This window comes from Oncorhynchus gorbuscha, linkage group LG23 (assembly GCF_021184085.1).
Source record: "Oncorhynchus gorbuscha isolate QuinsamMale2020 ecotype Even-year linkage group LG23, OgorEven_v1.0, whole genome shotgun sequence".
In the NCBI taxonomy this organism is placed as follows: Eukaryota; Metazoa; Chordata; class Actinopteri; order Salmoniformes; family Salmonidae; genus Oncorhynchus; species Oncorhynchus gorbuscha.
In genome coordinates this window covers 44,229,498-44,255,634 of record NC_060195.1, presented here as the reverse complement: position 1 = coordinate 44,255,634, position 26,137 = coordinate 44,229,498, and the positions used below count along the sequence as shown (strand labels likewise).

Here is a 26,137-nt window from a genome sequence, read left to right as displayed (position 1 = left end):
ATTTTGTCGACTCACACACACTTGCATTCTAACATCTGGCTTTGTGTCTACCGGTCTTTTTTCATCCTGATGAAGGCCAAGATGTCAACGTCATTGATTTGAATTGTTCTAAATAAAGGACTTCAACAGTTTTGCCAGTTTTTACCCATTTAAATCCTATTCACAAAATAAAAACAGTGCATAACTGAGTTTACCCCATCGACTGGGTTCATCAGTGGTCATGACAACTCCGTTTGCAACGTCTCTGGTATTAGGATGGTAGCCTATGGCCAGTTAGAAAGTGGTTATAGAGCGTTCAAAATGGCCACCTATTCCCATTGTGCACTACATCTGACCAGAACCAGGGTGCCATTTGAGACAAAGCAATAGCCTTTAGTACATTAGCTTACCTTTTTGGTAAGAACTTGAAGCGGTGAGTCACCCACAGCCAAGTCTGCCATATTTCTCACTGCTCAACCACTTGTTGTTCTGTCCAATGAAAGCATCTGTCTCATCATTAAGGCAGGGGCATGGTTTTTGATCAAAAGACCTGCAGCTCGCATGCAGAAGAAAATACATCTTTATATATTTTTTGATTGGATTGGTCTTTTTAGGTGATTAACGACACGTACAGTATATCTAACAGGGCTTTCATTGTTAAAATATTCCATGACTTTCCGTCAACCTTAGAATTTACATGACAATGGCCAAAAGCTCCCAGGGAAATGTAATGTGGAGAAAGAACTGGAAAAATATTAATTTCCAAATAGTGATCTATATACAAAATTATATGATTTACCATGATTGCATCAATTGCTCTATTACTTTCCCTCTGGAATGCTTATAATACAATTCCATGACATCCCAGAACCCTGATTAAATTAAAAATAAAGATACAATCAATAGTGGATAATAATGACTCATTGCCTTTCAATATCATTAATAATATCCTGATTGTCACATTGACCCTTATCAGACATCTTCATCAAGATGAAGACTGCACCAGACACTAATAAAAGACAAAAACTGACATGATATTTTAATGAGAAATACACTAAACTGAAAAATCTGACAAAGAAAAAAAAGTGCATTCTTATAATTTCTTGTATTTTTTTTTACATAGACTCTTCCATTATTCTTTATGATCATAATATTTCACAGCACAATCCCTCCTTGGATTTTCAGAAATGACATGACTGAAGTTGAGAAGGTTTTCGAATGGCATGTTGAGCCTCTGTGGTTGAGTTGTGGGTTCATCTGTCGTCCTTCTTGGCCAATAGCACCATTTCCCCCCTAAGAGCCTACACCTCTAAAACAGGGGCCTGCTGGGCATTGGACACATCTGCCAATCTATGGGCTGGCTGGGAACACTCCCATACACAGGGTATCCCTATCCTTCTACACACACTAATATACAACAAGCACTATCAGTAATATGAGTTGGTGTTCTGTCCAGGTTGTGTATCTGGGGAAAAGAAAAGCACTTGTTATCAACAGACCTAAAATGACTGGAAATTGTGAAAAAATTTCACATTTTGACTACAAAGCACAATACGCAACACAAGATAGAACTGTTGACAATATCAGCGGTTTCATTAGGGCACCCAACAGAAAACATTTTAAATGTGCACTTCTTATTGGACAATTCCAGGTAGTACCTCCCTAACCCTGGGGTTAATACAAGGCTGTAACAAATCTCACTAAAGTTAATTGAGTGTCTTTCTTACTTGAGAGTTGTTGTTGGAGTTGCCTGACCAGTGCTGCAGTCTGCTGCTGCTGTTGAGTCTGTTGCATCTGAGTCTGCTGCATCCCCTGTCGTGGGAACTGCGACAAACACACAAACAATATTACATTTCGGTCGTTGAAAGTACAGACATACTATAACTTTTTTTCAATGGGAGTCTGTCGTTGACAAGATGATTGCCCGTCAAAAAACGCACAATATATGGGCCTTTGTGCGTATGCAACTCGTCCCAAAAATAGTTGACTCATGTTTAACTTTGAAAGACAAAAACGGACAATATACAGTGTGGCAAAAAGTATTTAGTCAGCCACCAATTGTGCAAGTTCTCCCACTTAAAAAGATGAGAGAGGCCTGTAATTTTCATCATAGGTACACTTCAACTATGACAGACAAAATGGGGGAAAAAAATCCAGAAAATCACATTGTAGGATTTCTTATGAATTTCTTTGCAAATTATGGTGTAAAATAAGTATTTGGTCAAGAACAAAAGTTTCTCAATACTTTGTTGTATACCCTTTGTTGGCAATAACAGAGGTCAAACGTTTTCTGTAAGGCTTCACAAGGTTTTCACACACTGTTGCTTGTATTTTGGCCCATTCCTCCATGCAGATCTCCTCTAGAACAGTGATGTTTTGGGGCTGTTGCTGGGCAACACGGACTTTCAACTCCCTCCAAAGATTTTCTATGGAGTTAAGATCTGGAGACTGGCTAGGCCACTCCAGGACCTTGAAATGCTTCTTACAAAGCAACTCCTTCGTTGCCCGGGCGGTGTGTTTGGGATCATTGTCATGCTGAAAGACCCAGCCACGTTTCATCTTCAATGCCCTTGCTGATGGAAGGAGTTTTTCACTCAAAATCTCACGATACATGGCCCCATTCATTCTTTCCTTTACACGGATCAGTCGTCCTGGTCCCTTTGCAGAAAAACAGCCCCAAAGCATGATGTTTCCACCCCCATGCTTCACAGTAGGTATGGTGTTCTTTGGATGCAACTCAGCATTCTTTGTCCTCCAAACACGACGAGTTGAGTTTTTACCAAAAAGTTATATTTTGGTTTCATCTGACCATATGACATTCTCCCAATCCTCTTCTGGATCATCCAAATGCTCTCTAGCAAACTTCAGACGGGCCTGGACATGTACTGGCTTAAGCAGGGGGACACGTCTGGCACTGCAGGATTTTAGTCCCTGGCGGCGTAGTGTGTTACTGATGGTAGGCTTTGTTACTTTGGTCCCAGCTCTCTGCAGGTCATTCACTAGGTCCCCCCGTGCGGTTCTGGGATTTTTGCTCAGCATTTTTGTGATCATTTTGACCCCACGGGGTGAGATCTTGCGTGGAGCCCCAGATCGAGGGAGATTATCAGTGGTCTTGTATGTCTTCCATTTCCTAATAATTGCTCCCACAGTTGATTTCTTCAAACCAAGCTGGTTACCCATTGCAGATTCAGTCTTCCCAGCCTGGTGCAGGTCTACAATTTTGTTTCTGGTGTCCTTTGACAGCTCTTTGGTCTTGGCCATAGTGGAGTTTGGAGTGTTTGAGGTTGTGGACAGGTGTATTTTATACTGATAACAAGTTCAAACAGGTGCCATTAATACAGGTAATGAGTGGAGGACAGAGGAGCCTCTTAAAGAAGAAGTTACAGGTCTGTGAGAGCCAGAAATTGTGCTTGTTTGTAGGTGAGCAAATACTTATTTTCCACCATAATTTGCAAATAAATTCATTAAAAATCCGACAATGTGATTTTCTGGATTTATTTTCATCTCATTTTGTCTGTCATAGTTGATGTGTACCGATGATGAAAATTACAGGCCTTTCTCATCTATTTAAGTAGGATAACTTTTATTTTTTATTTCACCTTTATTTAACCAGGTAGGCTAGTTGAGAACAAGTTCTCATTGTTCTCATCAACTGCGAACTTGCACAATTGGTGGCTGACTAAATACTTTTTTGCCCACTGTATGCAAGAACATTTCTTATTCTTAGTCTGGCTATGGCCTGAGAGTCCTGTACTAGTGAATCTCTGATATCAATTCTCTGCGAGGGCCACAACTGGCAATAAGGCAGTCGTTCCCTCTAGCCCTCCTTAGTATCTTAGTTTTCTCCATATTACTTATGTCACTTGTTTTATCCACTTCATTCAGTGTGGATGAAGGGGAGGAGACAAATTAAAGAAGGATTTTAAAACCTTGAGACATGCATTGTGTGCCATTTAGAAGGTGAATGGGTAAGACAAAATATTGAAGTCCCTTTGAACGGGGTATGGTAGTAGGTGCCAGGCGCACGCAACTGTTTGTCAAGAATTGCAATGCTAATGTCTTTTTTTAACGTTCAACAGTTTTCCGTGTGCATCAAGAATGGCCAACCACTCAAAAGACATCCAACCAACTTGATAAATGTGAGAAGCATTGGAGTAAACGTGAACAAGCATCCCTGTGGAATGCTTTCAACACCCATGCCCCAGCGAATTGAGGCTGTTCTGAGGGCAAAAAAAGCAACATTAGAAACGTGTTCCTAATGCTTTCTACACTATGAATGAAATCTATTTTCAATCTATCGTGCCGACCCCAACCTCTATCCGATAACATGGCTAGTGCCAACCCAGAGGGGCATAGTAGCCATGCCTTGCCTGAATCAGGCTGGACAAAAGCAGTGTGTGCTAACCTTAAACTTAACCATCCTCCCTGGAAAGTTAGAGTAGCAAAAAACTGTTCAGGTCAGAGTGATAATTGGAAATAGATCTAGGTGTAGTAGGGCTGGGGTTTTATTTTGTACTTGTGGGGTGTTCCAGCAAGCAGGATCATTAAGTTAAGTTCGCCAGCTAACATTGTTACATATTTGATATATTAGATCTCTTAAATGTTATGGTTCATTTTGAAAGCTAAACTTGAATGTGTTTGGTGGTTGTCAAGTCAATTATACCATGCTAATTTCAAATATATATTTCTCGAAAACATAAAAATAATTCAGCATTTTTGGGACAGTTAGCTGGCTAATTTGATCCATCCTTTTGGAACTGCTCCTTGGCAATTTGACTGTATCATCCTCTAAGTTGGACGTACCATGGGTTGCTGTGGGGGCATGGGCTGCATGCCCAGGGCCTGGTTCTGAGCCTGGGCACCGGAGGGCGGTGCTGACGCTACTTGCTGCTGCTGTTGTTGTTGTTGTTGCTGCTGCTGCTGAACTTGTTGGGGCTGGACCTGATGTTGCTGTTGAACTTGCTGTTGTTGAACCTGTTGTTGTTGTTGAGCTTGCTGCTGAGCCTGTTGCTGGGCCTATAGGAGACAGAGACAAATACAGAAACAGAGCAGGGTGACACCATAGTACTATACAGGAATTCTTACACTCACTATATGTCATGCTAGAGCACGGGTGGGCAAACTACGGCCTGTGGGTCCCGCGATCCCATTCAATCCGCTGGTCCTCTGAAAATAATTCAACAGAAATAGATATTTGCGGCACTCAGTTGAAATCCCAATGTGGCCCCTGTGCTAGACCATCAGTTGAATAATTGTGGAAGTGATTGTTTAGATCTAGACCGCATTGAGTGGCAATAGCAGTACATGTGTAGTTAAAATATAATCAATACACTGTTCATGTTGGTCTGTAGTGTTAGATATTGCTAGTAGAAGACCTAGTAAATAGACAGCATACTCGGAGTGCCTGCTGTCTGAGGTACTGCTGCTGTTGCTGCTGGGCCTGCTGCTGCTCAGCAAGCATCTGGTTTGGTCTCATTCCCGGGTGGACCCCCTGCGTACCCATGTGGCTCAGGCCCTGCATGACGGGAGCCTGATGGATGGACTGGTGGGGAAACCTGGAGATGGTGGAAGAGATTCACATTCAGAGGACCAGTACATCATCAAATGTTTCACAAATACACCACTGTCTTGAATAAGGTCACTGTTGCCCATTACAGTGCTACAGCATGAAAGGAAAAAGTGTTCTGCGACTACACTGTCAAATGTTTGCATTCATGTCAAAGGAAATCAGAGTGCAGTTTATGGGTGGGGTTGACTTTGATAACTCTGTACCCAGATACTAGGCAGTGATGCTAAATGTGACAAAGTCTTGATATGTGCAAGAAAAAGGAGTGAAAGAAGGCGCTCCATGAACACCATATTAGCGAAGGCACGATACCAGTATTGGGATACTTGTTAGTGTCGTGGCAAGGAAACAAAACACGAAACGTATTTAACTTCTTTATGAAAACAGCCCTAATGTTGGAAACAAATATCATTATGTTGTCATTTAAAGTCACATTTATTTTAAATACAGCATGTTTTTACATTGACATTTTAGTCATTAAGGTGATGCTCTTATCCAGAGCGACTTATAGGAGCAATTATGATTAAGTGCTTTGCTCAAGGGCACAGACACCTTTTTCACCTAGTCGGCCCGGGGATTCGAACCAGCAACCTTTCGGTTACTGGACCTACATTTAATCGCTACTCTACCTGCCAACCCAGGACCAAAGAGTTTGCTCTGCTTCATGTTTCAGGCTGTGACAATACTGGTATTGTCACAGCCCTAGACAATATGAGACAAAAGTAGCCAAAATATCCTTGATAATGGACAGCAGACATCCCTGTGCTATTGGAGTGCAGGACAGTGTATTGTCCAAACCCCCACCACTCTTCAACTCTTCCCTCCTGCCCACCTCTGTGTGTTTTGCATGGTGTGCGAGTAGCCCGGTGCCTGCTGATGAACGTAGCCGCTGGGCCTCTGTACCATCTGCCTCAGAGAGTCCACCACACCCTGGTTGGTCCCCGGGTGGCTTCCCTGGAAACCCTGGTTCCCGTACGACGGAGGGACTATACCACCCACCTGGGAGGGATGCGGCTGCATCCCCATGTGGGAGCCGTACGTGGTATAGCCCTGGGAGATGTTCTGTACATGGAGAGATAAAAATCAGAATGTTAATGAAAATAATAGGACAAATATGCAGAGAGGAAAAAGAAGGAATAGAGGACACTAGTTTATGCATAGGGTCAAATTCAGTGTTGAAGGAAATAGAAGGATAAGAATACAGGTTTTACAGGTACATCTGGAAAGAAATTACATGACATTTTGGCAAAAGTGTCTCATCTGAAAGACTTGCCTGAGTTGGCTGCACGGAGCCGTATTGTTGGTTGGGCGTCATCTGTCGCATCTGTTGTCCAATAATACTCTGGTTCTGAAAACGGCAAGAGACAACGTTCCAACGTTCTTAAAAAGCAATGTGCTGCTTTCTACAACTGAAGTTCAACTTTTTTATTTTTTTATTCACGGGCGGCAGGTAGCTTAGCGGTTAAGAGTGTTGGGCCAGTAACTGAAAAGTCGCTGGTTCGAATCCCCGAGCCGGAAAGTTAATCCCCAACAACAACTTCTCTCCGGGCACCGATGAAGTGGATGTCAATTAACGCAGCCCCCTGCACCTCTCTGATTCAGAAGGGCTGGGTTAAATGTGGAAGACACATTTGAGGTTGAATGCATTCAGTTGTGTAAATGTATCTACATGTGTACAGTGAAAGCCAGGTTCAAGATCCTATTCTATGAGCATGTTAATAACACATCTAGCAAACCCCTCAACACCACACTGGGGGAGGTCCAGTCGAGAATAACCTCTGTACTCACTACTGTCCCATTCCAATGGAGTCTAGTCACTGCAAACTCACCAGTCTGACCTGCAGATGCTGGCGCAGGATCTGGCCCTGCGGTATGTTGGGCTGGGGCTTATAGCCCATAGGGTACTGCTTTTCCATGCCCATCATGCCAGGCATGCCACCTGGCATCACACCCGGGTAGTTGGGCCGCGTGGGCATCATCTTGCCCATCTGAGGGTTCCGGGCTGGTCGGTACGGGGTGTCCAAACCAGGGCCCCCTGAAGGGGAAAAGGATGAGAATTTAAGTCAAAATTACAAAAAGCCACCACAGCATTAATATCCGTTTCAGCTAATCAAGGTCTTGAAGATTTCGGTTGATAAGCATAATCGTGTGTTTTAGTGCTGGGCTGTAACAAAACATGGTGTCGATTGACCATGGTTGGTGATGATCAAAAGCTAAACACGCCTCACTTAAAACGGTCATGAGAGGAATACAGGTTCCAGAGTGTTTTTTCATGATATTGTGAATACTAACTATTAATAACTAAAACAGGGCCCATATTCATCAATATCAGAGTATAGTGCTGGCCTAGGATCAGTAACTGTTTTCAATATGATTTAAAAGGCTAAACTCCTCATAAATTAGAACCCTGGACTTAGACAATGATAATGTTGGCACTGACCTGGAGGTAGAGGCTGGTTCTGGGCATACATGCTCATGGCCTGCTGGCTGTAGCCTAACCTGTTGTAGGGGTGAGTTTGCTGGCCCATGAGGATCTCTGGGGGCAAACCTGTCCCATACGGCACTCCACCCTGGGTACGTGTCACAAAGTCCTGGAGAGAGAAGACAAACACCTTCTACGAGACACACTACACATATACTGTATAATGGTAATATGTGCAACAACAATATCATCCAGCTTTTGTACTTTTAGAATTAATATTATTAGACAAGACATACATTGTTGTCCTTCAAATCCCTCAAGATGACACTCATGAGTGCTCAGTGATTTCAGAGTCCTTAAATCTATGACTACTTTTACATTTCTACCATTTAACTAGCCTAATCCAAAAAGACCTATTCCTAGATCTGAAGGGATTGGACAGGTATAAGCAATATGGTTGTCACTACATCTTGCCTTCTGATAGGTTAGGTGGAATTTGCACCATATTCTTCAGACCTATCCTATTATTTATAGTCTACACAAATGCCAAGGGTACAGGGCCTAGGGATGTTGCGGTGACCACACCGATGGTCACGAGTCATGAAGGCATTCCACATAACCGCTTAGTCACGGTAATTAGGCTTCTCCAAGCTCTGATGCTGCTGATGGTAATTAGTAGTGATAAAATAATGTATATGTGAAAGATAATGATAAAATAATTCCACTCTGAAACCTTATAACTGTATGAAATTGATTAGAATCATAAAATTATAATCTGATGATGTGTGTAGTTTAGGTCGGAATTAGGTTAAACAATGTATAGTGGAAAAACACAGACTGTCTGAGCAAGGCGTAGCTTACGATTTGAACTTGTGTGTGTGTGTGTGTGCCAAGTAAAATACCGAAGAACAATTCAAACTGTGTTTGGACCGACCTGGCTAAGCCTGAGACTTGGGAAAGGACAGGGAGTACTTCTCAAGGTCTCCCTAATCTCGGGGGAATGGAACTGTCGGCTAGTGATACAAAGTGGTGCGACCTGTGGAGAAGGATAACACTCACCTACTGTTTGTGTAGAAGTACAGTGGGGTAAAAAAGTATTTAGTCAGCCACCAATTGTGCAAGTTCTCCCACTTAAAAAGACGAGAGATGCCTGTAATTTTCCTCATAGGTACACTTCAACTATGACAGACAAAATTAGAAAAAAAAAAATCCAGAAAATCACATTGTAGGATTTTTAATGAATTTATTTGCAAATGTGATTTTCTGGATTTTTTTCTCTCATTTTGTCTGTCATAGTTGAAGTGTACCTATGATGAAAATTGCAGGCCTCTCATCTTTTTAAGTGGGAGAACTTGCACAATTGGTGGCTGACTAAATATTTTTTTGCCCCACTATGTGCGCAGCTATAAAATTGATGTTTTTGTATTCTTGACTTTACAACGTTCTCTTTTTGCATAAACTGAGTCTTTGAAAAATTATTATTAAACCCGTGGTCTTACAGATCCCGGGGATTGGTCAGAGCTATTGATTGTCAGTTGTTATCATTGGGATTGAAAATTCTTGTGACAAGTAGCCTACCAAATTTGCTAACTGCCTGGTACTCCGCACACTATTTTACCTCTAATCCCTCTAACATCAACGCAAATGTCATCGAAAATCTAATCAAACACTTCATGAGAGCCCATGAGCTCATGTTGCGCAACATTTCAATAGGCTATGTAATGGCTAGAGAAAACAGAGTGATGGCCTCTATTAAACATTGGTGGATCCCATTAGCTTTCTATAGGCTTGGCCTACTATCATTATTTTTCAACTTTTCTAATACTAAGCATATTGCTTATCTTTACAACAGGAGTATAGCCTACCTGGCTGGCATTAAAATGAACCACGGGAAAAGCGTCCTCTATTCTCTATTTAAGTGCATACAGTACCAGTCAAAAGATTAGGTGTATACAATCATTCAAGGGTTCTTTATTTTTTACTATTTTATAAATGGTAAAATAATGGTGAAGACATCACAACTATGAAAAAATATAAGGAATCATATAGTCACCAAAAAAGTGTTAAATCAAAATATATTTTATATTTGAGATTCTTTAAAGTAGCCACCCTTTGCCTTGATGACAGCTCTGCACACTCTTGGCATTATCTCAACTAGCTTCATGAGGTAGTCACCTGGAATGCATTTCAATTAACAGGTGTGCCTTGTGAAAAGTTAATTTGTGGAATTTCTTTCCTTAATGCGTTTGAGCCAATCAGTTGTGTTGTGACAAGGTAGGGGTTGTAAACAGAAGATAGACCTATTTTGTAAAAGTCCATATTATGGAAAAAAACAGATCAAATAAGCAAAGAGAAACGACAGTCCATTATTACTTTCAGACACGAAGGTCAGTCAATACAGAACATTTCAAGAACTTTCAAAGTTTCTTCAAGTGCAGTCGCAAAAACTATGATGAAACTGGCTCTCATGAGGACCACCACAGGATAGGAAAACCCAGAGTTACCTCTGCTGCAGAGTTACCTCTGCTGCAGAGTTACCTCTGCTGCAGAGTTACCTCTGCTGCAGAGTTACCTCTGCTGCAGAGTTACCTCTGCTGCAGAGTTACCTCTGCTGCAGAGTTACCTCTGCTGCAGAGTTACCTCTGCTGCAGAGTTACCTCTGCTGCAGAGTTACCTCTGCTGCAGAGTTACCTCTGCTGCAGAGTTACCTCTGCTGCAGAGTTACCTCTGCTGCAGAGTTACCTCTGCTGCAGAGTTACCTCTGCTGCAATCTGTCATTTGGTCTGATGAGATTTTTGTTCCAACCGCCGTCTCTATGTGAGACGCAAAGTAGGTGAATGGATGATCTCCGCATGTGTGGATCCCACCGTGAATAATGAAGGCGGTGGTGTGATGGTGCTTTGCTGGTGACACTGATTTATTTAGAATTCAAGGCACACTTAACCAGCATCGCTACCACAGCATTACGCACCGATACACCATCCCATCTGGTTTGCGCTTAGTGGGACGATCATTTGTTTTTCAACAGGACAATGACTCAACACACCTCCAGGCTGTGTAAGGGCTATTTGACCAAGAAGGAGAATGAAGGTGTGCCGGATCAGATGACCTGGCCTCCACAATCACCCGACCTTAACCCAACTGAGATGGTTTGGAATGAGTTGGACCGCAGAGTGAACGAAAAGCAGCAAACAAGTGCTCAGCATGTGGGAACTCCAACAGCGTTGGAAAGCATTCCAAGTGAAGCTGATTGATAGAATGCCAAGAGTGTGCAAAACTGTCATCAACGAAAAGGGTGGCTACCTTGAAGAATCTAAAATACATGTTGATTTGTTTAACACTATTTTTTGGTTACTACATGATTCAATATATTTTATTTCATAGTTTATGTATTCACTATTATTCTACAATGTAGAAAATAGTCCAAATAAAGAACAACCCTTGAATGAGTACTGTAGATTATGTATTTTTCCCCTGCCCCCGTTTAAAGACAGGTGCATGATAATGGTCCCTTCTACAGTGGTTCATCCTTTAAAAGTTGTGCGCTTACGCCGCGGGACTTTGAGGTACACAGCGCCACGGCTTCATCGCTCCAGACCACCGCAGGGGAGCGTTCGGGCCCCAAGGTTATTATATGACCAATCATATTGAGTGGTTCCAATGACGAATTTGACGTTATGCCACACATCGCCGGCGACTTTCTTCAGGAAAAAATGTCTGACAAAAACATTATGGTGGAAGCAAATGTAAGTAATTATAACTTCATAACGAGTCCAAAAAAAAATTACAATTGAAAGGAATATGTTAGCTAATGTAGAGAAACTATTGTGAATATTTTTTCATCATTAAGTTAATTTACAAAGTTTTTTCAGTCATATACAATACCAGGTGTATCAAACCCCATTCTTTGAATGATGCTGTGTCTGCATGTATGTATTACAATTATACACTTCAACAGTGTTTACCACTCCTGCTCCTGGGATATCAAAGATTACACCTTGTAACTATGCAATAGACTAGAAACATGATTTAAGTAAAAGGCTGATTTGTAATTCATATATACAGAAAAAAACAGTACAACAGTACACTTCCTATGCATATCTAACTCCCATTATCTGCATTAATCTGAGGAGGTTCTCCCAGCCATGTGGACGATTGAAAACAGGGCAGCAAAGTTTATTTGTCACCAGAGTGGTTTAGAGCATTTTACTGTTTGCATGTGAATAACCAGACCTTCATACAAACTTGCTATGCTGAATTCTTGACGCACAACCGAAGGTGCTGCCATATCCTGCTAGCACACCCACAAGCAAACCACTCAGGCGGAGAATGACGTGTGGAAGAGGGAGGAACGACATGTGAGTAACAATCCGGGCTATTTGCACTGAGACCAGCGTAATAATGTAATGAAACAAGCAGGGAGCAGGTTTCATACCCTCAACATTCTAGGTCCAAGTCCAGCACGCTATCGTCTGTGCCCAAATGTATTAATTGGGGTTGGGGCCGATTGTGGCTAAAAACACTATCAATTGAAATCTTTAACAAGTGGAAAAGGGGAAAAAGTATTCGTTTTTCACAAGGGTAGCAGGATGTGAATTCTGCTAATAATATTTCTAGGATGAGCTATTAGCTGAACAATAGACTATTCAACCTTTACTAAAGAATCGTCTAATAGCCAAGCTAGGTGTGAAACCCCCTCCAACTTGCAACTAATCATTTGTGTCAACCTTTCCACATCTACTGAGTATACACTGCTCAAAAAAATAAACACTTAAACAACACAATGTAACTCCAAGTCAATCACACTTCTGTGAAATCAAACTGTCCACTTAGGAAGCAACACTGATTGCTATAAATTTCACATGCTGTTGTGCAAATAGAATACACAACAGGTGGAAATTATAGGCAATTAGCAAGACATGCCCAATAAAAGAGTGGTTCTGCAGGTGGTGACCACAGACCACTTCTCAGTTCCTATGCTTCCTGGCTGATGTTTTGGTCACTTTTGAATGCTGACGGTGCTTTCACTCTAGTGGTAGCATGAGACGGAGTCTACAAACCACACAAGTGGCTCAGGTAGTGCAGCTCATCCAGGATGGCATATCAATGCGAGCTGTGGCAAGAAGGTTTGCTGTGTCTGTCAGGGCAGTGTCCAGAGCATGGAGGCGCTACCAGGAGACAGGCCAGTACACCAGGAGACGTGGAGGAGGCCGTAGGAGGGCAACAACCCAGCAGCAGGACCGCTACCTCCACCTTTGTGCGAGGAGCAGGAGGAGCACTGCCAGAGCCCTGCAAAATGACCTCCAGCAGGTCACAAATGTGCATGTGTCTACTCAAACGATCAGAAACAGACTCCATGAAGGTGGTATGAGGGCCTGACGTCCACAGTTGGGGGTTTGGCATTTGCCAGAGAACACCAAGATTGGCAAATTCGCCAATGGCGCCCTGTGCTCTTCACAGATGAAAGCAGGTTCACACTGAGCACATGTGACAGACGTGACAGAGTCTGGAGACGCCGTGGAGAATGTTCTGCTGCCTGCAACATCCTCCAGCACGACCGTTTTGGCGGTGGGTCAGTCATGGTGTGGGGTGGCATTTCTTTGGGGTGCCGCACAGCCCTCCATGTGTTCGCTAGAGGTAGCCTGACTGCTATTAGGTACCGAGATGAGATCCTCAGACCCCTTGTGAGACCATATGCTGGTGCAGTTGGCCCTGGGTTCCTCCTAATGCAAGACAATGCTCGACCTCATGTGGCTGGAGTGTGTCAGCAGTTCTTGCAAGAGGAAGGCATTGATGCTATGGACTGGCCCGCCCGTTCCCCAGACCCAAATCCAATTGAGCACATCTGGAACATCATGTTTCACTCCATCCACCAACGCCACGTTGCACCACAGACTGTCCAGGAGTTGGCAGATGCTTTAGTCCAGGTCTGGGAGGAGATCCCTCAGGAGACCATCCGCTACCTCATCAGGAGCATGCCTAGGCGTTGTAGGGAGGTCATACAGGCACATGGAGGCCACACACACACTACTGAGCCTCATTTTGACTTGTTTTAAGGACATTACATCAAAGTTGGATCAGCCTTGTAGTGTGGTTTTCCACTTTAATTTTGAGTGTAACTCCAAATCCAGACCTCCGTGGGTTGATAAATTTGATTTCCATGATAATAATGATAATTTGTGTGATTTTGTTGTCAGCACATTCAACTATGTAAAGAAAAAAGTATTTAATAAGAATATTTCATTCATTCAGATCTAGGATGTGTTATTTTAGTGTTCCCTTTTTTTTAGGAGTGTATACACACACACACACACACACACACACACACACACACACACACACACACACACACACACACACACACACACACACACACACACACACACACACACACACACACACACACACACACACACACACACACACACACACACACACACACACACACACACACACAAAGTTGGAAGTTTACATACACTTAGGTTGGAGTCATTAAAACTTGTTTTTCAATCACTCCACAAATGTCTTGTTAACAAACTATAGTTTTGACAAGTCCGTAAGGACATCTACTTTGTGCATGACAATACATTTTTCCAACAATTGTTTATAGACAGATTTTTTCACTTATAATTCACTGTATCACAATTCCAGTGGGTCAGAAGTTTACATACACTAAGTTGATTGTGCCTTTAAACAGCCTGGAAAATTCCAGAAAATGATATCATGGCGTTAGAAGCTTCTGATAGGCTAATTTACATAATTTGAGTCAATTGGAGGTGTACCTGTGGATGTATTTCAAGGCCGACCTTCAAACTCGGTGCCTCTTTGCTTGACATCATGGGAAAATCAAAAGAAATCAGCCAAGACCTCAGAAAAGGTCTGGTTCATCCACGTTCATCTGTACAAACAATAGTACGCAAGTATAAACACCATGGGACCACGCAGCCGTCGTACCGCTCAGCAAGGAGACGCGTTCTGTCTCCTAGAGATGAACGTACTTTGGTGCGAAAGAGGAAATCAATCCCAGAACAGCAGATGCTGAAGGAAACAGGTACAAAAGTATCTATATCCACAGTAAAACAAGTCCTATATCGACATAACCTGAAAGGCCGCTCAGCAAGGAAGAAGCCACTGCTCCAAAACCGCCATAAAAAGCCAGACTACGGTTTGCAACTGTACATATAACAAAGATCGTACTTTTTGGAGAAATGTCCTCTGGTATGATGAAACAAAAATAGAACTGTTTGGCCATTATGACAATCATTATGTTTGGAGGAAAAAGAGGGAGGCCTGCAAGCTGAAGAACACCATCCCAACCGTGAAGCACGGGGGTGGCAGTATCATGCTGTGGGGGTGCTTTGCTGCAGGAGGGACTGGTCCACTTCACAAAATAGATGGCATCATGAGGCAGGAAAATTATGTGGATATATTAAAGCAACATCAGTCAGGAAGTTAAAGATTGGTCGCAAATGGGTCTTCCAAATGGACAATGACCCCAAACAAACTTTCAAAGTTGTTGCAAAATGGTTTAAGGACAACAATGTCTAGGTATTGGAGTGGCCATCACAAAGCCCTGACTTCAATCCTATAGATCATTTGTGGGCAGAACTGAAAAAGTTACACCAGCTCTGTCAGGAGGAATGGGCCAAAATTCACCCAACTTATTGTGGGAAGCTTGTGGAAGGCTACCCGAAACATTATACCAAAGTTAAACAATTTAAAGGCAATGCTACCAAATACTAATTGAGTGTATGTAAACTTCTGACCCACTGGGAATGTGATGAAAGAAATAAAAGCTGAAAGAAATCACTACTATTATTCTGACATTTCACATTCTTAAAATAAAGTGTGATCCTAATTGACCTAGGACAGGGAATTTTTACTAGGATTAAATGTCAGGAACTGTGAAAAACTTGAGTTTAAATGTATTTGGCTGATTGCAAATAAGATTTTTTTCTCACCTGACTTGCTTAGTTATATAAAGGTTCAATTTAAAAACAACTGGCGGCAACCTCAGCAAAAAAATATAGCTAACTTGTTATGCAAGTGTTGCACACCAACAGATAGAGAAACAAGCCGAGCAATTCATTTCAACAATCTTCATTTTAATTTGACTTTACAAACAACAAGGCTTAATTGCAGTCTATTTCTTCAGAGCCTAAACCTATATAAAATAACTGAACTGGCTGTGGTTGACTGAGGTTAACAGACTAACAGAAGTAGTATTTTTTTTTAGTAGGCCTACTAACAATTGCAACTGGTCAAAAATCTAGCATCCTACATAAAACAATAATTTAAAAAACGTCTGCACGTTCAAACTAAAACAATGTAACTAATAATGAAAAGCGCACATTTGTAAATCCCAAACTCTAAAATTAAATGGAAAGGTAGACAAATTATTTGTGAGATTGTGGTTACAATAAAGAATGTAAACAAGATGCTCTGTTTTATTTACAGTAGTGATGGACAACTGGAGGCATTTTGAAAACAGGTTTTTGAACACTTTTTCACAAGTGCACTGTAGTACTGCAGCAGGTGCAGCCCATCATGCAAATGTTTCCTATTAGCAGGACAATAGACTTTTTATAGTCCGGCTACTGTTGTGAAAATCCCTCAACTTGCAATGTATTCGATGCTTAAGCATTCCAAAGTGTTACACTTCTAACATCTTGATGCTTTTGTTAATAAAATAATGAGAAAAAAGACACTTAAAATGCCAATTTTTACTTAAACTACATTTTAGTCGCAGTTCCACCAAGCTCCACGACCACAGGTAAAAACCTTGCTGAGATGATCAATGTTTTATTTTACCTTCATTTAACTAGGCAAGTCAGTTAAGAACAAATTTTTATTTTCAATGACGGGCTAGGAACAGTGGGTTAACTGCCTTCCTTGTTCAGGGGCAGAACAACAGATTTTTACATTGCCAGCTCGGTGATTCGATCTTGCAACCTTTTGGTTACTAGTCCAACGCTCTAACCACTAGGCTACACTGCCGCCTCATGGTTTGCTAACTGCTAGGTTGCCTGCCCCGGTCTGCTAACTGCTAGGTTGCCTGCCCCGGTCTGCTAACTGCTAGGTTGCCTGCCCCGGTCTGCTAACTGCTAGGTTGCCTGCCCCGGTCTGCTAACTGCTAGGTTGCCTGCCCGGTCTGCTAACTGGTTGCCTGCCCCGGTCTGCTAACTGCTAGGTTGCCTGCCCCGGTCTGCTAACTGCTAGGTTGCCTGCCCCGGTCTGCTAACTGCTAGGTTGCCTGCTAACCCCGGTCTGCTAACTGCTAGGTTGCCTGCCCCGGTCTGCTAACTGCTAGGTTGCCTGCCCCGGTCTGCTAACTGCTAGGTTGCCTGCTAACCTAGGTTGTCTGCTAACTGCTAGGTTGCCTGCCCCGGTCTGCTAACTGCTAGGTTGCCTGCCCCGGTCTGCTAACTGCTAGGTTGCCTGCCCCGGTCTGCTAACTGCTAGGTTGCCTGCCCCGGTCTGCTAACTGCTAGGTTGCCTGCCCCGGTCTGCTAACTGCTAGGTTGCCTGCCCCGGTCTGCTAACTGCTAGGTTGCCTGCCCCGGTCTGCTAACTGCAAGCTTGCCTGCCCCGGTCTGCTAACTGCAGGTTGCCTGCGGTCTGCTAACTGCTAGGTTGCCTGCCCCGGTCTGCTAACTGCAAGCTTGCCTGCCCCGGTCTGCTAACTGCAAGCTTGCCTGCCCCGGTCTGCTAACTGCAAGCTTGCCTGCCCCGGTCTGCTAACTGCAAGCTTGCCCCGGTCTGCTAACTGCAAGCTTGCCTGCCCCGGTCTGCTAACTGCAAGCTTGCCTGAGCCGGTCTGCTAACTGCAAGCTTGCTAACTGTCTGCTAACTGCAAGCTTGCCTGAGCCGGTCTGCTAACTGCAAGCTTGCCTGAGCCGGTCTGCTAACTGCAAGCTTGCCTGAGCCGGTCTGCTAACTGCAAGCTTGCCTGAGCCGGTCTGCTAACTGCAAGCTTGCCTGAGCCGGTCTGCTAACTGCAAGCTTGCCTGAGCCGGTCTGCTAACTGCAAGCTTGCCTGAGCGGTCTGCTAACTGCAAGCTTGCCTGAGCCGGTCTGCTAACTGCAAGCTTGCCTGAGCCGGTCTGCTAACTGCAAGCTTGCCTGCGCCGGTCTGCTAACTGCTAGCTTGCCTGCCCCGGTCTGCTAACTGCTAGCCCCTGCTAACTGCAAGCTTGCCTGCCCCGGTCTGCTAACTGCAAGCTTGCCTGCCCCGGTCTGCTAACTGCAAGCTTGCCTGACCCGGTCTGCTAACTGCAAGCTTGCCTGAGCCGGTCTGCTAACTGCAAGCTTGCCTGAGCCGGTCTGCTAACTGCAAGCTTGCCTGAGCCGGTCTGCTAACTGCAAGCTTGCCTGAGCCCTGCTAACTGCAACTGCCTGAGCTTGCTAACTGCAAGCTTGCCTGAGCCGGTCTGCTAACTGCAAGCTTGCCTGAGCCGGTCTGCTAACTGCAAGCTTGCCTGACCCGGTCTGCTAACTGCTAGCTTGCCTGCCCCGGTCTGCTAAATGCTAGCTTGCCAGCCCCGATCTGCTAAATGCTAGCTTGTTTCAACCTCAGGAGGCTGAAGAAATTTGGCTAGTCACCAAAAACACTCAAACTTCTACAGATGCACAATCGAAAGCATCCTGTCGGGCTGTATCACCGCCTGGTACGGCAACTGTTCAGGATTCCAAGATGTCATAGCAGTTCAGACGTCTTTTGTCCTCGTCTTGTCGTGTCCCGTATATATATATATATTTACAACTTTTTTCACATACATTTTATTTTTATTTTCCATCAACTCATCTTTAAAACACTCCCCTGCAATCCGCCTCACCAATTTATATTTATAAAAAAGTATTATTTACCTCAAATCTGTAATCCTCCAAGAAGCTAGCCAGAAACTCCAAGAAGCTAGCCAGGAGCTAGCCAGAAGCTAGCCCAGAAGCTAATCCAGAAGCTAGTTCAGAAGCTAGTTAGCTTCTTTACTGGCAAATCGTTAGTATTCAGCTAACCACGGTTTGTGGTAATCAGCTATCCTTTAGCTCAAAAATCTATCGCCAGTTTTGTACGGCGCAGCGCAGAACGGAACATACCGGACCAATTTTTCTCTCCATGTCCCTGGATTTCAACTGCTCTCTGGATATTCATACCTGGATCTCACAGCTAGTTAGCTGCTATCCGTGTGACTATCGGCTTTCGTCGATTCCGGAGCAAACATCAATTATTCCGGAGCTAGCCAGCTCCGTCAATCACTCCTGAGTTCCATCAATCACTCCTGAGCTGCAGTCACCTATCCGGATCAGTTTTACTGCCTACGCGGAGCCCCACAGGGCCTTCACAACTGGACTGCCGACGTTATCCACCCGAAGGAGTTATCCGGCTAGCTCCTCCGTCGCGACATTACCTGAACACCCAATTTTTTTTATATTTTTTTATTATTATTATATGTTTTCATCTTGGGCCTCTATAACTATATCTATTGTTTTTATTTTTGTTGTTGTTGTGTGATTTGGATTAATCCCCTCTACCACACATAACCCCACTAATCAACTGACTGAACGCAAGAGGTGGCTAATAACAGACCTCCATCCTATGCTAGCTTGCTACCGATGGCCTGGCTAGCTGTCTAAATCGCCGTGACCCCCAACCAACCTCTCCACTCACTGGACCCCTTTTGATCACTCGACTAAGCATACCTCTCCTTAATGTCAATATGTCTTGTCCATTGCTGTTCTGGTTAGTGTTTATTGGCTTATTCCACTGTAGAGCCTCTAGTCCTGCTCACTATACCTTATCCAACCTATTAGTTCCACCACCCACACATGCAATGACATCTCCTGGTTTCAATGATGTTTCTAGAGACAATATCTCTCTCTTCATCACTCAATACCTAGGTTTACCTCCACTGTATTCACATCCTACCATACCTTTGTCTGTACATTATACCTCGATGCTATTTTATCGCCCACAGAAACCTCCTTTTACTCTCTGTTCCAGACGTTCTAGACGACCAATTCTTATAGCTTTTAGCCGTACCCTTATCCTACTCCTCCTCTTTTCCTCTAGTGATGTAGAGGTGAATCCAGGCCCTGCAGTGCCTAGCTCCACTCCTATTCCCCAGGCGCTCTCTTTTGATGACTTCTGTAACCGTAATGGCCTTGGTTTCATGCATGTTACCGTTAGAAGCCTCCTCCCTAAGTTTGTTTTATTCACTGCTTTAGCACACTCTGCCATCCCGGATGTTCTAGCTGTGTCTGAATCCTGGCTTAGGAAGACCACCAAAAATTGACATTTTAATTCCAAACTACAACATTTTCAGACAAGATAGAACTGCCAAAGGGGGCGGTGTTGCAATCTACTGCAAAGATAGCCTGCAGAGTTCTGTCCTACTATCCAGGTCTGTACCCAAACAATTTGAACTTCTACTTTTAAAAATCCACCTCTCTAAAAACAAGTCTCACCATTGCCGCCTGCTATAGACCACCCTCTGCCCCCAGCTGTGCTCTGGACACCATATGTGAACTGATTGCCCCCCATCTATCTTCAGAGCCCGTGCTGCTAGGCGACCTAAACTGGAACATGCTTAACACCCCAGCCATCCTACAATCTAAACTTGATGCCCCCAATCTCACACAAATGATCAATGAACCTACCAGGTACCTCCCCAAAGCCTTTAAACATGGGCACCCTCATAGATATCATCCTAACCAACTTCCCCTCTAAATACACCTCTGCTGTCTTCAACCAAGATCTCAGCGATCACTGCCTGCATCCATAATGGGTCAGCGGTCAAACGACCTCCACTCATCACTGTAAAACACTCCCTGAAACACTTCAGCGAGCAGGCCTTTCTAATCGACCTGGCCGGGGTATCCTGGAAGGATATTGATCTCATCCCGTCAGTAGGATGCCTGGATATGTTTTTTAAATGCCTTCCTAACCATCTTAAATAAACATGCCCCATTCGGGAAATGTAGAACCAGGAACAGATATAGCCCTTGGTTCTCCCCAAACCTGTCTGCCCTTAACCAACACAAAAACATCCTATGGCGTTCTGCATTAGCATCGAACAGCCCCCGTGATATGCAGCTGTTCAGGGAAGCTAGAAACCATTATACACAGGCAGTTAGAAAAGCCAAGGCTAGCTTTTTCAAGCAGAAATTTGCTTCCTGCAACACTAACTCAAAAAAGTTCTGGGACACTGTAAAGTCCATGGAGAATAAGAACACCTCCTCCCAGCTGCCCACTGCACTGAAGATAGGAAACACTGTCACCACTGGTAAATCCACCATAATTGAGAATTTCAATAAGCATTTTTCTACGGCTGGCCAGGCTTTCCACCTGGCTACTCCTACCCCGGTCAACAGCACTGCACCCCCCAACAGCAACTCGCCCAAGCCTTCCCCATTTCTCCTTCTCCCAAATCCAGTCAGGTCAGCTGATGTTCTGAAAGAGCTGCAAAATCTGGACCCATACAAATTAGCCGGGTAGACAATCTGGACCCTTTCTTTCTAAAATTATCTGCCGAAATTGTTGCCACCCCTATTTACTAGCCTGTTCAACCTCTCTTTTGTGTCGTCTGAGATTACCAAAGATTGGAAAGCAGCTGCGGTCATCCCCCTCTTCAAAGGGGGGACACTCTTGACCCAAACTGCTACAGACCTATATCTATCCTACCATGCCTTTCTAAGGTCTTCGAAAGCCAAGTCAACAAACAGATTACCGACCATTTCGAATCTCACCATACTACGCAATCTGGTTTCAGAGCTGGTCATGGGTGCACCTCAGCCAAGCTCAAGGTCCTAAATGATATCTTAACTATCGATAAGAAACATTACTGTGCAGTCGTATTCATTAATCTGGCCAAGGCTTTCGACTCTGTCAATCACCACATCCTCATCGGCAGACTCGACAGCCTTGGTTTCTCAAATGATTGCCTCGCCTGGTTCACCAACTACTTCTCTGATAGAGTTCAGTGTGTCAAATCAGAGGGTCTGCTGTCCGGACCTCTGGCAGTCTCTATGGGGGTGCCACAGGGTTCAATTCTTGGACCGACTCTCTTCTCTGTATACATCAATGAGGTCGCTCTTGCTGCTGGTGAGTCTCTGATCCACCTCTACGCAGACGACACCATTCTGTATACTTCTGGCCCTTCTTTGGACACTGTTAACAACCCTCCAGGCAAACGTCAATGCCATACAACTCTCCTTCCTTGGCCTCCAATTGCTCTTTACTACAAGTAAAACTAAATGCATGCTCTTCAACCGATCGCTACTTGCACCTAACCGCCTGTCCAACATCACTACTCTGGACGGCTCCGACTTAGAATACGTGGACAACTACAAATACTTAGGTGTCTGGTAAGACTGTAAACTCTCCTTCCAGACTCACATTAAGCATCTCCAATCCAAAATTAAATCTAGAATCGGCTTCCTATATCACAACAAAGCATCCTTCACTCATGCTGCCAAACATACCCTCGTAAAACTGACCATCCTACCGATGCTCGACTTCAGTGATGACATCTATAAAATAGCCTCCAATACTCTACTCAACAAACTGGATGCAGTCTATCACAGTGCCATCCGTTTTGTCACCAAAGCCCCATACACTACCCGCCATTGCGACCTGTACGCTCTTGTTGGTTGGCCCTCGCTTCATACTCGTCGTCAAACCCACTGGCTACAGGTTATCTACCAGTCTCTGCTAGGTAAAGCCCCGCCTTACCTCAGCTCATTGGTCACCATAGCAGCACGCGCTCCAGCAGGTATATCTCATTGGTTAACCCGAAAGCCAATTCCTCCTTTGGTAGTCTTTCCTTCCAGTTCTCTGATGCCAATGACTGGAACAAACTGCAAAAATCTCTGGAGCTGGAAACACTTATCTCCCTCACTAGCTTTAAGCACCAGATGTCAGAGCAGCTCACTGATTACTGCACCTGTACATAGCCCAACTATAATTGAGCCCAAACAACTACCTCTTGCCCTACTGTATTTATTTATTTAGCTCCTTTGCACCCCATTATTTATATTTCTACTTTGCACATTCTTCCACAGAAAATCTACAGTTCCAGTGTTCAACTGGTTAAATAAAGGTGAAATAAAAAATAAACATTGTTGTATCGCCAATTTCTTTTGCCAAAACATCTTGATGGCCTTGTGTTTTTGCAGAGCTTCCAACTATGCCGACAACCATCTGTGGAGATCAGTGAACAAAGGGCTGGACAACGGGATCACCGAAAACGCATGGTTGCCAAGAAAGCACTTCGTTTCGCTAGATTCTTAAAATGTGTACGGAGCACGTGTGCGTTGGAGTCACTTAATTCTTAATTGATCTACCGTTTCGATCATTGGCCACTCTGGGGGCTCAGGGCTGTACCATTCTGCTCATCTGATGAAGGTGCTCATGGATGTGATTCAAACTTTGAAGACCGAGATCGAGTCATTGAAGGCAGACCATACGGGTGACAGCTGATGCATTGGTCCAGAGCCAGGCGGTATTGGCGGAGAGTCACTCCTCATTAGTGAAGAGTCAGGTGGCATTGGTGGAGAGGCACAGCAAGGGCCACCCGGACCGTTATGCTGTTCTGTAATTCCAAGGATGTGTAACCAAAGAGAGATACCACGAGTGGGCACAGGATACAAACTGAGATGGATCCCGAGGCAAATGTGGCTTACCAGTGAATTTCCGGGTGTTCATCATTAATACTGTGTCTCAGAAGTTTCTGTCCATGACTGATGCAACCCGAAAAATAATTAAAAACATAGGAGAACTTGAGGTCACCGAGAAAGTCTGGACATGACCTGCTCTCCCTTATATAAGGAATTATTCACTTTCCCATGTTTACTACAGTATGTACTGGAGGTGATGTTTACTTGTCAGACTGCACAGTAGCCTAATGAACAAATGCAGACGGCTTATATCTTCAAAATGCTTTAAATGCCTTATCCAAATGTAAAAGGATATACTCTATGCATTTCTTCATCAAGCATTTATGCTTTCGTTAATAAAATAATTATAAAAAATAATCTGTAAAAAATGTTTATTTAGTTATGGATCCATAATAATTTACTATGGGAATAAATATCACTGATTTACAGAAATATTGAAACAAAGTTGTCTAATGAAGGCAAACAATTTAGAATCCTCCAATCCTCTTATGCTGTAGCCTACTACTGACCGCCACGTTGTACAGAGGGATATTTTCCATTCCATCCTAACAGAACCATAATATTAATCAAATTAATTAAGCCACATTTCTTGAAATCAATCCCGTATACTATGTTATTACAAAAAAGGTTTTAAATTATCTGGTAACGCCAATATGGAAGACGATCAAATGCTTCTCAAAGATGCCCCCTGGTGGTCAAACTAGCACTAACTTACTATAACAGAAAAAATGGCTGACAATTAAATAACGTGCCACAGAATGGTGCAGCATCCCACAATGTGTGCTGCAGTACAACACAATTATGAAGGGAAGAACCATCTTAAATCAAAACACATTTCACACATACAGTGCCTTCGGAAAGTATTCAGGCCCATTGACTTTTTCCACATTTTGTTACAGCCTTATTCTAAAATGTATTACATGGATTTTCCCTCCTAAATCTACACACAATACCCTATAATGACAAAGCAAAAACAGGTATAGAAATGTTTACAAATGTATTAAATAAAAAACTAAAATATCACATTTACATAAGTACTCAGACTCTTTACTCGGTATTTTGTTGAAACACCTTTGTCAACAATTACAGTTATCAATTCTTCTTGGGTATGACGCTACAAGCTTGGCACCCCTGAGTTTCTCCCATTCTTCTCTGCAGATCGGGTTCAAGTTCAAGATCTGGACATTCAGTGACTTGTCCTGTAGCCACTCCTGGGTTGTATTGGCTGTGTGCTTAGGGTCATTGTCCTGTTGGAAAGTGAACCTTGGCCAGAGTGAGGTCCTGAGTGCTCTCAAGAGCAGGTTTTCAAAAAGGATCTCTGTACTTTGCTCCGTTCATCTTGGCCTTGATCCTAACTAGTCTCCCAGTCCCTGCCTCTGAAAAACATCCCCACAGCATGATGCTGCCACCACGGTTGACCGAATGGAGGGTGCCGGGTGTCCTCCAGACGTGATGCTTGGCATTCAGGTTAAAACGTTCAATCTTCATTTCATCAGACTAGAGAATCTGGTTTATCATGGTCTGAGAGTCTTTAGCTGCATTTTGGCAAACTCCAAGTGGGCTGTCATGTGCCTTTTACTAAGTAGGGCTGTCTGGCCACTCTACCATCAAGGCTTGATTGGTGGAGTGCTGCAGAGATGGCTTTCCTTCTGGAAGGTTCTCCCATCTCCACAGAGGAACTCTGGAGCTCTGTCAGTGACCATCGGTTTCTCGGTCACCACCCTGACCAATGTCCTTCTCCCCTGTTTGGTCGGGCGGCCAGCTCGAGGAAGAGTCATGGTGGTTTCAAACGTCTTCCATTTAAGAATGATGGAGGCCACTGTGTTCTTGGGGACCTTCAATGCTGAAGACATTTTTTGGTATCCTTCCCCAGCTTTCTGCGTCAATACACTCCTGTCTCGGAGCTCTACGGACAATTCCTTCGACCTCACTGACATGCACTGTCAATTGTGGAACCTTATATAGACAGGTGTGTGCCATTCTGAATCATGTCCAATCAATTGAGTTTCCAACAGGTGGACTCCAATCAAGTTGGAGAAATAGCTCAAGGAAGATCAATGGAAACAGGATGCACCCGAGCTCAATTTGGAGTCTCATAGCAAAGGGGCTGAATACTTATGTAATTAAGGTATTATTATTTTATTTTTTAAATAAATTTGCAAAAATGTCTAAAAACCTGTTTTTGCTTTGTCATTATTGGGCATTGTGTGTAGACTGCTGATGATTTTTACTTATTTAATCCATTTTAGAATAAGATAAGATTTTAGAACAAAATGTGGAAAAAGGGGTCTGAATACTTTCCGAAGACACTGTATATTGTTTAGTACAAGACAATATTAAGTCAAGAAGTCTGATGAGTGACAATATCAGCCTTGCAAATTATATATTATCACTTGTGAAGGATGCACAGGGTAAGTCGCACACATCATTTAGCCAAGCCCATAGGCCTATATGTTTTGATAAGGTTTGTATCAAAACTAAAATGGCCAAATAACTTC

The 26,137-nt window shown here is 43.5% G+C and overlaps 1 protein-coding gene across 1 annotated transcript in view; it reads right to left on the bottom strand.

Moving 5' to 3' along the window:
- Positions 1-1,005: 1,005 nt before the first annotated feature.
- LOC124010532 (mediator of RNA polymerase II transcription subunit 12-like) overlaps positions 1,006-26,137 on the bottom strand; it is an 88,359-nt gene continuing 63,227 nt past the window's right edge. Inside the window, 8 exon segments of the mRNA XM_046323053.1 lie at positions 1,006-1,444; positions 1,707-1,803; positions 4,783-4,995; positions 5,375-5,534; positions 6,378-6,607; positions 6,819-6,893; positions 7,375-7,580; positions 7,986-8,136. Coding sequence (XP_046179009.1) covers positions 1,407-1,444; positions 1,707-1,803; positions 4,783-4,995; positions 5,375-5,534; positions 6,378-6,607; positions 6,819-6,893; positions 7,375-7,580; positions 7,986-8,136 — 1,170 coding nt within the window. The 3' untranslated portion in view covers positions 1,006-1,406.